This window comes from Hylobates moloch, unplaced genomic scaffold (assembly GCF_009828535.3).
Source record: "Hylobates moloch isolate HMO894 unplaced genomic scaffold, HMol_V3 SCAFFOLD_21, whole genome shotgun sequence".
NCBI classification, from domain to species: domain Eukaryota; kingdom Metazoa; phylum Chordata; class Mammalia; order Primates; family Hylobatidae; genus Hylobates; species Hylobates moloch.
The window spans coordinates 41210204-41228674 of NW_026652296.1; the positions used below are offsets into that span (position 1 = coordinate 41210204).

General features: G+C 41.9%; 1 protein-coding gene across 1 annotated transcript in view; it reads right to left on the reverse strand.

Annotated features, from left to right (window-relative positions):
- CFAP61 (cilia and flagella associated protein 61) overlaps nucleotides 1-18471 on the reverse strand; it is a 310458-nt gene that overhangs the window by 272410 nt on the left and 19577 nt on the right. Inside the window, exons 4-6 of the mRNA XM_032142470.2 lie at nucleotides 15754-15830; nucleotides 14875-14942; nucleotides 14514-14640 (exon numbers count right to left, since the gene is read on the reverse strand). Of these exons, the coding sequence (XP_031998361.1) occupies nucleotides 14514-14640; nucleotides 14875-14942; nucleotides 15754-15830 (272 nt within the window). The remainder of the gene's footprint in view (nucleotides 1-14513; nucleotides 14641-14874; nucleotides 14943-15753; nucleotides 15831-18471) is intronic.

Sequence of the window (18471 nt, forward strand, 5' to 3'; positions counted from 1 at the left end):
TCCCAGCCCAAAGAATTCCAATGCCTAAAAACAATAACCACTATAAGTCCCTTCCTGTTTCACAGTTATATATTAAAGACTCTGAGAAGCACTACAGTAAAGAATATTTAACCTTGTTTATGCATTTTTCAAACACTGGCCCATGGCATCCTTTATCCCTGAGATGCCTCTGCACTTGCCATGGAGGGGAAGGCTGGTGAAGTGACGGAGCACTGCTCACCCTCCTGGGGACATCCACTCCGCTTCCATTCTCAGGACCCTCTACAGAGACCTTGACAACTAGTCTGGGACAGGGGGCAGTGGCGGGTGGGAACAAAAACCAGATTTACTGCAGCTTGGGGAGGCTAGCTCCTGCGTTCCATCTTGCTGCAGGATTTAACACTCCTTTCTTCTTTTTAGCACATTCTTGGGTAAGTTTAGTGCTCTTTTTTACCTGTCTGGGATGTTCTTATACTTTGTTTTTTTTTTTTGGTGGTTGTTGTTGTTGTTTTTTCTGATACTCTTCCTGTAAAAATGTTTCAGCATTGTGTTATTTTTTTCTAGTATATCTACTTTGGCTACTAATGTCTATTTCCTCCCCCTAGCTTTACTATTCTACCATCTTAACCATCCCATTTTATCTTCTAGTATGTTCTCTTTGACGTTAATAGCAGCTCCATCTACTGAGTGATCAGTATATACATATATATAAAAATATATATATATATATAAAGCTCAGGGCTTTATCCAGATGATTTCTGCTACTGTGTTTCTCATAGCGATCCCAGGAGGGTGGCACTGCCATTTTCACTTTGCAGAGGGAGGAGAGCAAGGCCCACGGGGATGAGGAAATGCTTTGCCTAAGATGACAGAAATAGTTGGCAGCAGAGCCGTGATATGAGCTCTGGTCTAGTGACTTAAGCCCTGCCTTCACACTCTGCTAAGTTGACAATGCACTTCAAAAATCTTCCTTTATTTTGACTCTTCTTTTGAACATTTGTAGCAGGAAGCAAAAGAGTTGAGAGGGGAGTCCTCGGCTAGGGGCCAGAGGTTATCGTTCTGCCAGCCCTGCCACCATTCCTCCTGCCCCCCCGCAGGAACGAATCCCCTGATCCTGCCACAGCTGCACTTCCTAAGTCTAAATGCTTTAAACTGGATGACCGCATGCACTCTGGATGAAAATCTTCACCCTGCTCCCAGGATAAAACCTTTGCCTCTGCTGACACAAGTGTAATGGTTGAAATGATGCTGATTTTTCATTAAAAACGGTAAGTATCTTGATGGAAGAACTACACAGTTGAAAAACCAGGTCTCTGGTCTACAAAACTTCAGAGGGAAGGAGGGAGCTAGCCAACAAGACCATGGTACAAGGAGGAAAAAACACACAAAGATCACAACTCGGGATGGGAGGGACCATCACCATGACTCCACAGGTTGAATCTTCTTGTTAACCTCTTGATACGGTTTGGCTGTATCCGCACCCAAATCTCACCTTGAACTGTAGTTCCCATAATGCCCACATCGTGGGAGGAAGCTGGTGGGAGGTAATTGAATCATGGGGGCGGTTTCCCCCATGCTATTCTCATGATAGTGAGAAGGTTCTCACAAGATATGATGGCTTTATACGGGGCCTCCCCTTTCACTCGGCTCTCATTGTTCTTTCCTGCTGCCTTGTGAAGAAAGACGTGTTTGCTTCCCCTTCCACCATGATTGTAAGTTTCCTGATGCCTCCCCAGCGCTGCAGAACTGTGAGTCAATTAAACCTCTTTCCTTTATAAATAGTCTAGTCTCAGGTATGTCCTTATAGCAGTGTGAGAATGGACTAATACACCTCTTGTCAAAACTCTCTGGAAGGAGAGACAGCAAAGGGTCCTTATCCAGGCAACCAGATCCTTTGTTTTTTAAAACTGTCAACCTGGCCCTGATGTCATCACCACCAAACAGTCTTATTCCATCATGCAAAGGCATCAGCAGGAATTTCTAGTGATGAGGCTAAAACAGGGAGCCAGAAACAAATGTCAACCATTTTTTGAAGGGTATGACTGCACTACTGATGCTGCAGTCATTTTTCAAGCTATTTCAGCCCTGCAATAATTTACAAAAGGTAGGCTTTGACCACTTGTCCATCTATTTCTGCACGTGATCACTGAGCATTATCAGTGGTCACCTGTGGCCCAGTGGACTGAGGTGCCACCATAAATGCATTAAGTCTTATGGTGCTCTTGAAAAGATTAGAAAAAAAAAATGATACAGCATAGTGGTCACAGCCTGAACAGGGGAGCCAGGCTGCCTGAGTCTGGATCCTGCTTCTGCCCAGCTGTGACCTTGGGTACTTTACCTCTCTCTGTTACTGTGTGTGCATCTGTCATAAAAATAGCAAATGTTAATAAAAGGTCATGTGCAATGTTATTATTATTATCATTATTACTTAGGCAGGAGAAACCAAAAAGAACTGCAGAACTTCTACAGTCAGTGGGTGGAATAAGAGAGTTTCTTACTACAGAAGCTTGAATCACTGCACTCACTTCCCATTGACTATTGTAAGGAGAAACTCTGTCATTCCATCCACCATCACTAACCTTCTTGAAACCCTGCTTTCTTCATCTTACTTTAAAACTTTTACATGCAGCCATAAGAAATAATGAAATCATGTCCTTCGCAGCAACATGGTTGCAGCTGAAGGTTATTACCCTAAGCGAATTAACGCAGGAACAAAAAAACAAATACTGCATGTTTTCACTTGTAAGTAGGAGCTAAACAATGGGCACTCATGGACATAAAGATGGTAACAATAGACACTGGGGACTTCTAGGGAGGGGAGAGAAGGAGCAGGGTATGGGTTGAAAAACTGTTGAGTACTATGCTCAGTACCTGGGTGATGGGATCAATTATACCCCAAACCTCAGCATCATGCAATATGCCAGGGTAAGAAACCTGCATATGTACCCCCTAAATCTAAAATAAAAGTTGAAATTATTTTTTAACAACTCCACTTTTGAAAGCTCACCACTGTTTCAGGGATGGGCACAAAATTCTTTGCCTCCATCTTTCCACCCTAGTCACCAATAATGATATGAGTTGATTTACTTATTGTCTCTAGAAGGAGACTTCACCATCTTCCCTCCTTCCCACCTCTATTCCCAGCCAGTGCTCTGACCCCCTTGCCTATCCCCAATCCCAGCATCCTCCAAAGCTCATCTCCACCCTACACCCTCTAGTGACTCTTCTCTCCCAACTTCCCTTCCCAGTAACCCAATGATGGGATCATTACTGGATATATATTGTCCAGTTCTGGTGCTAATTCTTATGGCCAAGGTATGGCATCTTCCCAACCAGGGAAAATCCTCTTTAGGGACACAGAAGGAATTCTGTAGCAGTTCTTTAGCATGTAGCCCAACAGCAATAGCCAACGTGAACTGGGCCCTTACCCTGTGCTAAGACCTTGCCAAGGGTCCCATTTATACTGACAGCAGTGAAGGGCAGAATTTTTATGCCCAAGGGGCACCGTCTGGGCAGTCTGAACCTATGGTCCCATGCTGGTGGCATCACAGCCCCTCTACTTAGCCTTCTGACTCTACTGACTAAGAAACTGGCAGTCACTTCAATGCTAAGCCTTGGTTTTCTCATGTACAAAAAACAGGTAGGGACAAGAATAGCTGCGAGATACAAATGACGCACTAAAGCCTGCTCTCTGGGGCACACTAAGTCCTTAGGAAGTGTTTGTTCTCCACGTGAGCCCTCAGAACCTTGGCAGAAAAAGCCTAGAACATTCTGCTGCTTTCCAGGAACAACTCACTTCCCCACTTAACCTGCCAAAAGAGTGTTGCTAATAAGAGGTGGTGGCTTTTCTCTGTAAAAAGAGTCCTTGATGATATTGGCTAAAAATAATTTGTAAAAAATTCTAGGAGAGAGTAGTCAACAAATCCATTTTCAAACATTTTGCCAAAAATAAAAGGTTGCATCAATATTTATTAACAGATATTTTAAATAACAGAAAAATAATTCAATAACCTAATCATTTAAGTGAATGAAGACAGCAATCACACACAATCAACTGTGCACCATAGGCTTTTATTTATACGATGGACACAAAAATATTACTCTATAGCTATAAACATCAGGAATAAAGGTTCCGAAAGACCCAGAGCCCTAGGCCTGCTCATGAACCTCAGCATCCCATTAACAAAGTTATCCATAATCATACCTCAACACGAATTCTTCTGGGAAAAACAGAAAAACATCCAAATCTTGGAGTTCTGAAGAGGCTCTCTCTTAAGCCCTTCCCCAAAATGGATAAAGAGGAACTTGTTCTGCTAAATGCATTCCTTGGAGTAATTGATAATTTATGATCTTGCATCAGCCCGAGTGCTAATGATAAAGTATGACATCAGCCTCACATAGTCTCAAATGGCAGATGACAATGTCCAGCCCCACAGAAACAAAACACCCCAGCTATGGAAAACAACTCACGTAGTCAAATGTTTCAACGTGACTGTTCTGAGGCAATGAGCGCCACCTGTCAAAGTCAGGATGCAAGGAGAGCCACTGTGAATTTGGCACTGCAGCGCCACGTGCCCTGGTGTTGACACGCCACACAGTGTTCCAGTGGTGATGATGATGCGGAGTTTACAGATCAACACAGAGTGCAATGGAAATAGTACAATTCTCTGAGTGACAAGCAAAGTTACTTTATATCTTCCATTCAGAATGTGTCTTGGAGGGGGCAGCAATGTGCTTGTTAATGTCATCAATTATACAATACTTTATTTTAACTTCCCTGGAGGAAACAAAAGGTCCACCTCATACTTATCAATCTCTCAGACACCCAGATTTCCATCAGATTCTGAAAACTGTGCCATGTGAAATGGAGTTGAACCTACACCTTAAGGAAATCAACCCCCTTTCAGGACACCCTACTTGGGAAATGGGTGTCTTCTAAGTCCACAGCTAGAAATGAGCTGGTAGCTCTCACTGGCTTTCTGGAAGGTGGGGAGAAGTGAGGACAAACTCCCTCAGCACTTCCACCAGTCGGATAGCTGGGCTTGCTAGGAGCACCGCGACGTCCAGAACATGCAGAACTCTCCCTCGCAGCCTGATGGGTCTCTGGGTGACACGCAGATCCTGAGATTGCTTCATCGCCTCCACGGCCTGGCTGCTGCACTGCATGATTACGGCCCCAGAGGAAAACCTGCAGGCCTGCTTCCCTCAAGTCTGAGAGGTGTGCATCACTTCCCTGCCAGCACAGACACCACTGCGAATGCACAGATGGAAAGCTCACACTTAAGGACTGGAGTGACAGCAGCAGCAGCAGCAGGCCACCTCCGCATCCAGAATCCTGGCACGGCCTCCTCGTTCCTGTCTGATGATATTCTCCATATCCAGAGAGGATTTGCATTTCACTAGCTGGACTTTCAAATGTACAGTTGTAAAATGTACAACTGAATGTTGTCACTTCAAACACCATAAATATATTTCTTCAAACCTGTGTGTGTGTGTGTGTGTGTGTTTTAAGAAACCAGTGAATTAAGAAAACAAGTCATAGAAAATCTAATTCAGTGGTAGTGATAGAGAATGCAGTGTGTTCTAGTTAAGCTAACTTTTTACCATGAACACTATCTCGACATGGGGTAGGAGAACCTAAGATTGGCACCAACTAGATTTTCCTTTTACTTCAGGTATGCAAAACCAAGCAGCTTTTTTCTTTATAAGATCTCTTGTGACCTCTAGTGGTCTTCTTTAAGAAAATCAAATCTATCATTTCTAAACTCCATATAGTATTCCACTGTAGAACTTCAAAATGGGTTTTGGAGTCATTTAGCTTCTAGTCCTTGGAAAACGTCATGATTTTAAAAATTATGAAGGGTTTTAAGCTCAAATTTGTGATGTGCTTTTCAAAGCACATCTGATCTAAACGTCCATCCGGGGCTAGTATGGCTCCAGCTGGATCGTTAACCAAGGTCAACTTGCTGGTCACTTCAAAGTCTTACTCATGAAGATTGTTGGGGGAAATCTGTAATTTCTCTACCCCTTCTTTTGGAATGCTTTAGGATATTCAGAACAAACATCAGAACGTTTATTCATATGAAATTGCTCAGAAGTCAAGTTTAAGTGGATTTCTAAAAAGCATGACATGAGACTATCAAATGCTTCATAAAAATGATTGCCTTAAGAGTTAAAACTTTGTAACTATAAACCACCAATCTTAAATCTTAAAGAATGTTTTCTTCATCTATTTTTTTTTAATTTCAATAGTTTTGGGAATACAGGTGGTTTTTAGCCACACGGATGAGTTCCTTAGTAGTGAATTCTGAGATTTTAGTGCACCCATCACCTGAGCAGTGTACACTGTACCCAATAGGTTGGATTTTATTCCTCACCCCCTCCGAACCTCCCCCTCCCCAGCCCTCACAGTCCACTATGTCACTCTGTATGCCTTTGTGTCCTCATAGCTTAGCTCCCACTTGCAAGTGAGAACATACGGTATTTCGTTTTCCATTCCTGAGTTACTTCACTTAGAATAATGGCCTCCAGCTTCATCCAAGGTGCTGAAAAAGACATTATTTTGTTCCTTTTTATGGCTGAGTAGTATTCCATGGTGTATAAATATCACATTTTCTTTATCCACTCATTGGTCGATGGGCACTTAGGTTAGTTCCATATCCTTGCAGTTGTAAATTGTGCTGCTATAAACGTGTGTGTACATAGATCTTTTTCATATAATGACTTATTTTCCTTTGGGTAGATTCCCAGTAGTGGGATTGCTGGATTGAGTGGTAGCTCTACTTTTAGTTCTTTAAGGAATCTCCACACTATTTTCCATAGGTTGTACTAATTTACATTCCCACCAGCAGTGTAAAAGTATTCCTTTTCACCACATCCATGCCAACATCTGCTGTTTTTTGACTTTTAAATTACGGCCATTCTTGCAGGAGTAAGGTAGTATCTCACTGTGGTTTAATTTGCATTTCCCTGATGATTAGTGATTTTTCATCTATTTTAAAAAGCAACAAGGTTGAACAAATTTAATCAACCATTGTTATCAACAAAGAAGCAATACTCCACTAAGGGAACCAGTTATTTCACAACATTGTTTGAAAGCACATAATCCTTTCCTTGGCCAAGTCTCCTCCCAGCCCCAGGAGGTCTTGAAAAAGACAGGTTTTCCCCCAGAAAAAGAGCATGCCAGTAGTTTCTAAATCTGAAAACAACTCAAATCCACCACGGATGATTAATTAAGCCCACTGTAGATTCTAAAGGTGTGTCCAGAAGTAGCTATGCTTTATTTCAGATAGTATGAAAAGTACAGAACAGTAACTTCACTAATTACTGTCTAAGTAGATGGGCAGATTACAACATAATTTTCCACAATGGGACAGGGGATTACAGTGTTAATTCATTGGTTTTGAATGTGTCACTAGCCAAATGGCTGAAGGATAATTACATCCCCAAACCCTTCACTGGTTCAGTGTCTTACGAATTGTGTTCTTCATCATTAACTATCAGTGCAAGTAACTATCATTGAAACGGATGTCAAAAAATACATGTGAGGGAAATAAGAGAAAGGAGGCAGCCTACGAAGCACACAGCCATGCCCGTTTGATATTCTGTAGTCTCCATTTTTCTAGCGTTGTTAAGGAGGGAGGTAGTCCACACAACTGCATTCTCCAGATACATGAAATTCTGTGCCTGCAAGTGTCAAAACTCGAATCTGAACACGTGGATAGAGGGCTTTCTAAAATGTGCCACACTCTCTACCTTCTGCAGGCAAAGGCACTGACTGCCATACTGTCACCATTTCCACATGAATTCACTACTGTCCACTTATCTTCTAATAAACATCCCTTCCTCACTGCAAAGTACCCCCATCACCTCTTTGCTATCATTCCTCTTGTGTTTTGCTTCTTTCAGATTTTCTATGGGCACACCATCAGGGGCTGTATGTGCAAGACCTCAGGTTAAGGTATCCAGGTTTACTTCAAGTTTTGTGAACCTTGTCCACTGAAGGTTATACTCCATAGCACTCAAGTTTTCAAGAGAAAAAAGGAAGAAAAGAAGCAAGGGGGGCAGGAAAGGAGGGAGAAAGGGAGGCCAAACCATAACCATCTGTTACCAAATGCTTACTGGGAGCCAGGCACTGGGCTGAGCACATCCCACACCTTTTCTCCTGCACCCTGCATCCTGAGTGACAAGTAGGGTATTAGTGAGTAAATTAACAGACAATACCTTATTAAAAAGTGAAAGCGCGGCGGCTCACGCCTGTAATCCCAGCACTTTGGGAGGCCGAGGCGGGCGGATCACAAGGTCAGGAGATCGAGACCATCCTGGCTAACGCGGTGAAACCCCGTCTCTACTAAAAATACAAAAAATTAGCCGGGCGTAGTGGCGGGCACCTGTCGTCCCAGCTACTCAGGAGGCTGAGGCAGGAGAATGGCGTGAACCCGGGAGGCGGAGCTTGCAGTGAGCAGATATCACGCCACTGCACTCCAGCCTGGGCGACAGAGCAAGACTCCGTCTCAAAAAAAAAAAAAAAAAAAAAGTGAAAGGAATGGGGAATTTTTGGATGGGCTGCTTCTACACACGTCATTTTCAGTGTTGGATTTATATACAAGTTTTCTATTACAATAATCCCTTGCTGAATAACTAAGTTGAAAGTACTTAAGCCCTACAAACCTCCAGAAAATGATAATTCCCAAGATACAAATCAGGTATCCTGACTAAAACTTAAGAAAATACTTTTAGAAATTTGCCTTTGTCAGTTGTAAGTAACTCATATCTATCCCTTGCCTAATCCTTTGGAATTGTCTAGAATTGCCTACTTTGTAGGAATATGTTTAATCATCCAGTAGGATGATAGCTTAACTGGAAGTTACTTTAAATTCAAGTATTTTATTCATTTAAAATGGAACCCGTAAAATGGCACTCAAACTCTCACATATTTAGACAAATGCAATTTAAAGCAGCAAAATACTATTTTGGCCTAACAGATCGGGAATTTTTTTTTTTGAGACGGAGTCTTGCTCTGTCACCAGGTCGGAGTACAATGGCACGACCTCGGATCACTGCAACCTCCGCCTCCCAGGTTCAAGAGATTCTTCTGCCTCAGCCTCCCGAGTAGCTGGGACTACAGATGCAGGCCAGCACGCCCAGTCAATTTTTGTGTTTTTAGAAGAGATGGGGTTTCACCATGTTGGCCAAGATGGTCTCAATCTCTTGACCTCATGATCTGCCTGCCTCAGCCTCCCAAAAGTGCTGGGATTACAGGTGTGAACCACTGCGCCCGGCCAGAAAACAGTTTTAATAACTGAAAACACTCAGCACTGATGACGTAAGGAAACAGAACTCTATTTGGTCAGAATATAAATGGATATGATATTTACGTTGAATAATTTGGTGGCATCTATTTTTAAATCTTAGCATTTGCAAACATCTGGGTAATTCCTACCGCGAATTCCACATCTAGTTATCTACTGTACACTACTATATATGAATGCTGGATGATACATGTACAATGCTGGTTACTACAGTATTATTTTTTATAGAAAAAGTGGTAAATTTTTTACAGGAAACAACTTAAATTAAATTTCCATAAATAAGCAATAGCTAAATGAATTGTATTAGAGCTACATGATGGTCAGGCCATCATGGACCAGGCAGCCATCAGAAAAGAATGAAATTGATCTCTAAAAATGATAAATGATGAGATGCTATGTTAAGTGAAAAATATAATTAACAGAACATATGATCATGGACATATATATACGTATATATGTAGAGAGAGAGAGTGCATGTATGCTACTATACTTTTGTGTGTATAGTTACATACATAGAAAAATGAAAGAATAAGTTTTTCTTTTAAAAGTTTTATGATTTGAAACTAGAATTCATTTTATGAAATAAACCCATCTCCCAAAAAAAGTAGTAAATGGCATAAAAAAATGAGAGATTTTAAAATGAAGACAGAAGTATAACAATTGTTACATGACTTACAAGATCCTAAGTAATTAATTTGTGGAGATTCTTGTAATTTAAAAACTGCCTACTTGTAAATACTTTGAAGGTAACAATTCTTTAAAAAATATAATTTCCTGAAGGACAGGAGGGTCTATTTGCCTCCACTGACACTAACAAGAGACACTTTATAAATCAGGAATAAAAATTTGAAAGGCGTGAGAGAACCAATTAAAAATGTCATTTCACACACAAAATTCCATTTCTTCAGACTGCCTTGGCTTGCATTAGTATTTGTATCATTATCAAACAGTTTTATAAAGAGAGGATTATTTAGCTATTAATAAAAAGAAAGTAATGAAAGATCATTTTATATGAGGAATTTTCTTCTGTCAAACTAAATTAGGTAGATAATAAGTATCTGAGGTTAATCTGCTTCTTGGTGAACTTCGTTAAGAGACATGCTGCCCTGCTCTCAGAATGCAAATAAAATGCTCCACATGGATAGGAAAAACTGGATCGCATTACGCTGTTTGCACAATGTTCAGCATCTGCAGGTAGGTTTCTGGCTTCCCTCTCTCTGCTTCCCTTCAGCACAAAACTTCCCTAAAGAGCAGTGACTTTCTCCAGCAAAAAGGAAAAAAAAAAAAAGCAGTGACTACTCCTTTGCTTTCACTTCCTTACCTCCCATTTATTCCGCTCACTGTAATTTGGCCTCCCCTGTGAAACTCTGCCCTTCAAGGAGTGACAAGACCACACCCCAAACCAAGAGTTCAGAAGTAGGGCACTGGTTACTGAGTGGCAAGGTTGGCACAGAGGAGCCAAAGGGATGAGCTTGAGAGAAAACTGAGGACTAGGTCCTGAGGAAGGCAGAGTTCAGAGTCATGAGAACAAGAGAAAAAGAGGAGAAAAAGAGCAAATCAGGCTGTGGGTTGGGGAGAGGCCAATGTCTGGGCAGGAGGGCCCCCTTCCTCTCACCCAAAGTTCCTCTGATTTTTCTTTAATAGATATGGAAGCATCCAAGTTACCTATTTTTTCTTAAATGAGTTTTGGTAATTTGTGTTTTCAACGGAGATGGCCCATTTTTATCTAAATTGTTGGATTTATCGACATCGAGTTATCTGTAGTGTCCCCATATTAATCTTTTAATGCCTGTAGGATCTGTAGTGATACCACCTCTTTCATTCCTGATACTGGCAATTTGTCTTTTTTCTTGGTCAGTTTGGCTGGAAGTATCAGTTTTATTCATCCTATCTGTGCCTTTTTAAATTGCGAAATCTAATGGCTTCTCTGAATAATTTCATTTCCCTGCATCTTTTGCCACTTTATGAGTCTTAATTTCTTCTGTATTCCTCTCCCTCTCTTTTAGTTTTCTTTTTTATTATTCATAGCTCATTTTCATCTTTCAAAGTTCTGCCCTGGTCCTGTGCTTTTTCACTGTACAATATTCCCCTCAGCAAGACAACCTCCTTTATTTCATGATCTCCCCCCTTACCGACAAACTGACAACTCACAAATGTGTATCTCAAACCTGGCTTCTCCCTCTGTTTCTATTTCCTACCTTCTCCTGTCCATTTAAATCTATTATTTCTGCCTTCAGTTAATGAAAGCACCATTTCCCCTAAACTTGAAAACCCTGAATTACCATAAAATCCTCATCCCTCAACTCCTCCATCCAACTGGTAGCCAAGCGCTACTCTCTAACATGTCTCTCCGTATCTATGCACCTGGCCTGATCCTTTCCCTACCATGTAAACCAAAAATAAAATTCTAAGCTCCCCCAAACCAATGGAATGGACTCCTCCTCTCAGCCAAGGGTATTCTAACATAAACCTGAAATACCAGTTCAGCGCATGATGGGGCTGGGTGGTCGGTCATGCCTCATTATACTTTCCCTTTGGAATTCAGGCACGCTTGACCAGGATTAACATGAAAATAGAGACCCTAAGAATGACAGAACAGACTCTTTGTAGGAATAAGATACAAACATGACAGCAGGGCAGGCCCTGAAATAAATTGAAGTTTTTTACCCCAAAATATATTTCTTTGACATACTTTGAAATGACCCTGCAAAGCTGTCTCTTCTGAGAAAATTCTACATTCTGTGGTGAATCCCCTTCCCTTTCCAGACATTTTTCCTGATCCAAGAGAGAATTAACTAAGAGTTGGGCATATTTTTAAGTCTGATAAAAAATATTTACAATCTATTCTCTCGGAAGCCTGCTACCTGGAGGCCTCATCTGCACAATAAGAACCTTGGTCTCCACAACCCCTGTCTTAACCCAGACACTCCCTCATATTAATTCCAGGTCTTTAGATTAAACCCTTTCAATCAACTGCCAATCAGAAAATCTTTGAATATGCCTATGACCTGGAAGGCTCTTCCCTGCTTTGAGTTGTCCTGTCTTTCCAGACTGAACCAATGCACATCTTACATTTATTGATTTGTGTCTTATATCTTCCTAAAATGTATAAAACCAAGCTGTAACCCAACCACTTCAGGCACGTGTTCTCAGGACCTCCTGGGGCTGTGTCAAAGCCCTGGTCACTTGCATTTGGCTCAGAATAAATCTCTTCAAACATTTTACAGAGTTTGACTCTTCTTGTCAACAACTTGGATCTCTGTGACCTGTCGCTGCTAGAATTCCAGCCTGTGTCATGATCTCCATGATCTTGGTTTCTATCTCTATCTGATTCCTATCTCTATGGATGCTTTTCACCTATTTTGTATATCACAAAAGTGTAATCAGCAGTACTGTATATGCTTTTTGTTTCTAAGTCTGCCTTCACTCAGCATAAACCTTCTGAGATTGATTCATGCTACTATATGTAAATGGTTCACTCCACCGAATTGCTGAGTAGCATCCACTGTATGGATGTACCACAGTTTATAAGGGTAAACAACATTAACTGGTGGATGGACATTTAGAGGGGTTTTTTTGGGCGGAGGAGCAGTTGTAGTGAAGCTGTCTTCATCTCTCTCTGTGCATCCCGCTTCTCAGCTACCAACATGACAGTTAACTGAAGATGAGTCTCTCCCCACCACTTAACTCTAAGCCCCTTTGACATAATAATATTTAATATTTCTTGGGCCCTTACATATGGCAGGAAGTGTGCTAAGTGCTTGACATTCATTAGCTCACAATCATCACAATCTTGTGCTGTAGACAATATGCTTACACCCACTGACAGAGGGAACTTACACCCCCACAGAGGTCACGGTCCTTTTGTAAGTTAACCCACCTGGTGAGCAGGACAGCCAAGATCAGAATCCAGATCTATCTGATGCAAGCATTACAAACTCTTAACGACGATGCCGTACTACTGCTACATGCCTGGTAAATCACAGGCTCTGTGACCTGTCGCTGCTAGAATTCCAGCCTGTGTCATGATCTTCATGATCGTGGTTTCTATCTCTATCTGATTCCTATCTCTATGGATGCTTTTCACCCATTTTGTATATCATAGGCTCCCTATGATAAAAACTTTATAAAGTTTTTAAAACTTTTAAAATGCTTTTCTAAAGAAAGTCAGCATTCCTCAAACACAGCAATGGCTGATCCCAAAAGATACAATTTATTCTTCACTGATAAGCCAAGCAACCACCTCTGTGAGATGATTTCATAATGCGTTCTTATTTCTAAACAGCCACTCTACATTGCTCATGGTTTTTGTGAGTCAGAACTCTGGCAGGGCTCAGCTGGGCATCCTCACTTGGAGTCTCTCATGTGGCTGCAATCAGATGTCAGCTGTGCTGTAGATATACGGGGCTCTCCTGGGCTGGGCATCCACAATGGCTCACTCACACAGCGGGCAGTGGAGGCTAACTGTCAGCGGGAGCCCAGCTGGGGCTGTCAACCACCCCTCCCCTTGTGAACATGTGGCTTCTCCAGACTTCTTACATATGGCTGGCTCCTCCAGAGCAAGCATCCGGAGAGAGCCAGGCAGAAGCTTCCCAGCCTCACAAGTCCCAGAGCATCCCTTTAGCCACGGTCTACTGGTCAAAGCAGTCACAACCCACCCAGCTTCAGGAAGGGAGGATGGAGCGCCCAAGGCTTGAAGAGAGGAGTAGCAAGGTCACATCAAAGAGTAGCCTGTGGGGTGGAAGGTAGTGTGGCAGCCATCTTTGCCACAGCCATCTCCCTAAGACTGCTGGACTTGGGGCACCTGATGGTAGAGACCTTCAATTTGGAAAACCCCTCTTTGGGGTCAACAGCATCCTCATTCACTGAATGTCAGAAAATAGGTGGGTTTTACTGGGAAAACTGAATAGGCAGGTTCATTTGTAAGCTTATTTGAAAGTTATCTTACTGGTGTGGAACCTAGGATTGTGTGTTTTCAGAAACCCCTAAGGAGTCAATGCATAATGTTATAGCCACATAGAACCAAATGAGTATCATCAGATAGTCCTGCAAATAATGTCATTAAGGGGAACTATAAAGATATCCAAATGAAGTAATGTTTATGGGTATTGTAAAAAATTTTGATCTAAGCTATAGTCACTTAGCATTGGTAGTTTAAAGAGTCTTGGGAAGATGACTGTCCCAGTGAAGCTTAGGTCACACAAGGCATGACTCCAACTGTACCTGGCTTTGCGAACGTGCAGCTGAGGATAGTGGCTGTGCCTGTGACATATATGCACTGCAAAGTCTTCCTCATACGTCAGACACGGGATGTTCCCCACTTGGTCAAAAACAGTTATGAGAGTTGAGCCTAAATCACAGAGATAAAGAAACATGTCCTTATTTATCAAGAAATAAATTTGGGATGTCAAGAACAAAATGTAGTTTCCATTCTAAATTGTGCTTTAATTGTTCTAATAAAATATGCACATGGTACATTGAGGACCTGGAGACCATTCTTATTTCTCATTCCCCAAAGCACCATTCTGGGAGTGAATTTTCAATGTTTGCTACTGGGGACCAGAGGTGGTCGGGCGGGCCTTACCTAGGCTCATGTAGGATGGCACGATGAGAAATACGAACTGCAGCTCTGGCACTGCCTTATACACGGTTCTGGTGAGGAAAGAGAGGGTGGGGCGGTGTTAATAACAAAGCAATCCCATCAGCTGGCACTTGATGAAGACAAATGCTGTCGCTAAAAAGGTGAGGTGTTCCTAAATCCACATGGGCTCCTTTGCTCCCCCACCTGCAATGGCAAGAACAGCCTCAAGGCAATTTCTTTTTCTTCTCTCCTTTTCCTTGGGTTCTAAAGGGCCCCTTTTCGATCTGTCCCATGGAGGCAGAGAGAATAAAGGGTGCCATGTTCATACGGCACACCAGATTTCTGCTAATATTAACCTTTGACCTGGCATCTGGACGGTCTGGTGTGACATTACAAAGTGACTTGAAAGCTGTGACCACCACCCCCAAATGTCTGTGCAGGCTGTCAGAGGCTGTCAGAGACACATCGCCATGACTCGGTAGCCCTGCTGGTCATTTTCCATGCATCCTATTATTCAGGATGCTTTGAAGTCTGTCATGTTAATAAACATTTCTAAAGATAAGATGAAGAAAAGCAGTGTTTAGAAATGTCTAAGCTTGTGACACTTAATTCTTCTCCTTCTCCCATCACCCTAAATCCATTTCTTTAAATTACTGCACTACCTGTTTGCCTCAAATGATAACAGCATGCAGAATGGACAACAGATTCAAAGAACTATCTTTTTTCAGAAATATCATTGCTATTCAAAGTAAATATTTTAATATAGCCACAAATTACAAGCAAATTAAACACCCTAAAGAATTTCATGTCTTTTAAAAAATATTTCAAAACTATCCACACAGTCTCTTTCATGTTCACCACTGCACGGCCATATCCACTCACCGAAGAATCTCTTTGCAACAGCCAACAGAATACTCATCCACAGCCACAAAGAGGTGCATGAACAACGTATTCAGGGGCTGCAGAAGAAAAGAGAACACGGATTAAAGACTGAGTCAGCATTTGGGCTAGGTCAGCGCAGGGTGGAAGGAAGGTTTCGGGGCATCCACAGACACAGAACAGCCTGGCATTTAGGGTTGATATTTTATGTCTAAGTGATGCAACACCCAGGCGGCATTTGAGCTGTCTCACTGACTCCGTTTGCCGCCTTCTGTCCTCCTCACTCAGAATTATTCAAGGAAACAGGGACTGTAAATGAGTCCAGAGCACCCGCCCTTCCTCCTGCCCTCACAAACGAGCTGCGGGCAGGGAAGAGCCTGCAGGGGAGTGAAATCGATTATTAACTCAGTAGTCTTGTCCTCAGGGGTGTCTATGCCAAGTGAAAGACAATCACCCTTTTCCCGGCGCTCTTGAGTCAGCAGCTGCTGCTCTATTCATGTGACAGGAGGGAGAGATGCTCTTATGAATTTGAAAAATGGAAGGCAGATGCCACGTTCAGAATCCATTGGCTTGTTTTGTTCAACATTCCCAGAGTCAGAATCAAATATTACTCTTGGGATCCAGAAAACCTGGGAGCTGAAAACTCACAGTAGCAAGATTCTAACGAGACTTTCCAGTTAAATCTTCCAAGTTTTAGAAGAGCTTTGTCTCCTCCTTCTGCAGACTTTTAAAGTGGCCTAAATAATGAGTAAGTGGTTCAAACATCCACACATTGGTCCACTCAACTCGGTGCCCCTGTGCTTATGAACAAATCTTCAAATTCTGGAAATAGTGCAGATGTGGACTGGCTGACTGGTGAGGGTGGTGCTGGTACCTATATCAGGACAGCACGGGTGCTGCCTAGGTTTCTTGTTTTTTGAATAATTTTCTAGACAGCTTTGTGGGACCAATGGCACTTCTGTGTGCCTTGCCCCCACTTCTATTGGATGGTGTGTGACTCAGAAGCACTCGGAAAGAATTGTACGGTGCCAAAAAGTGCAAGAGGAAAACCATGTTTTGATTTATGAGCTTGAAAACTCCCAAAAGGCAAACAACACAAACCCCAAAAGTCCAGAAAACGATGACGACGACATGATTTCAAGCACTTGCTGTGTATTCACTCATTTAATCCCACAATAATCTCACTCAACATCTGCCTTACATCCTGAATAGGACCAGCCTCAGGAGCACATGGCTTATTACTTGCTTGATTTGTCTCCCAAATTCTCTCTTCCATCATAAATATTACAATGCAAGATTTATTCTTTAGCTTTAAGATAAAAATCATTACATCAGCTGCAAATACCCCTGGGATAGGTACTACATTAAGCCTTAAGGCTCTATATTGGTTACATCCAGCAGAAAAGTAATGCAAGCCACAAATGTCATTTTGAATTTTCTAGTAGACACATTAAAAAAGAATAAAGATAAACAGGTGAATTAATGTTTAATATTTAATATTTAACCTAATATATTCAAATTAGCATCATTTTAACAAGTAATCATTATAAAAATTATTAATGAGATATTTTACACTCTTTTTTGTCTATGAAGTATTTGAAAGCTGGCATATTTTATACTTATGGAACACCTCAATTCAGACTAGCTACATTTCAAGCGCTCGTTAGTTATGTAAGGCTGGTGGCTACCACATTGGACAGCCCAGCACTATACTGTCATAGAAGACAGCTTGAAAAGAAGCAAAAGGGACATGTGTTTATGAATAAGAGGGTAAATTTATAATTTTCAGAAAGGTAAAATCATAACCCTAATGCAAATACGAAATAAACATCTATCAGAAGTTTATTCAACTTCAACTTGTCAATTAATGAGGCAACCAGTGAGATGATAAAAATGATTCTTTGCACTTGAAGAGCTGGATACCTCAGGTGATTTACTAGGAAAAGGAAAGAATAAGATTGCTGGATTAGGCCGGGTGTGCTGGCTCACACCTGTAATCCCAAGCACTTTGGGAGGCCGAGGTGGGCGGATCACGAGGTCAGGAGATCGAGACCATCCTGGCTAACATAGTGAAACCCTGTCTCTGCTAAAAATACAAAAAAATTAGCCGGGCATGGTGGTGGGCGCCTGTAGTCCCAGTTACTCGGGAGGCTGAGGCAGGAGAATGGCGTGAACCTGGGAGGCAGAGCTTGCAGTAAGCCGAGATCGTGCCACTGCACTCCAGCCTAGGCGACAGAGTGAGACTCCGTCTCAAAAAAAAACAAAAAAAAAGATTGCTGGATTAGATACCAAATAGGTCACATCCTGTAAGACAATAAACCATAACCTTTGAGGTTAGCTCTTTCCAGACAGGAATTCTTCACATCCTAATGGACAAAAATCTACAGGCTAATTGCCATTCCTACAGAATTGTAAAACAGGCTAGTCAACCGAAGGTGCAAGCATTGGACTGAAATAATCTTTTTGGTCTATTTCCAAGTTTGGGATAATTTTTCTGACAATAGTCCTTAGGTATACAGGGTGGCAGGGTAGGAGAGAGCACAAAAGATGAGGGGAAGGCACCATCTAGTGAAATAAATGCTGAATAATTTGCTTAGGGGTGTGTGTATGTGTGCACATTCACACACGTGTATGGGGGGTGAATTCACTCACACTCATTGGGCATTCCCTTTTCTTCTGACATCAGGGCTCTGGGGACATGCTGCAGAATTCCACCACAAG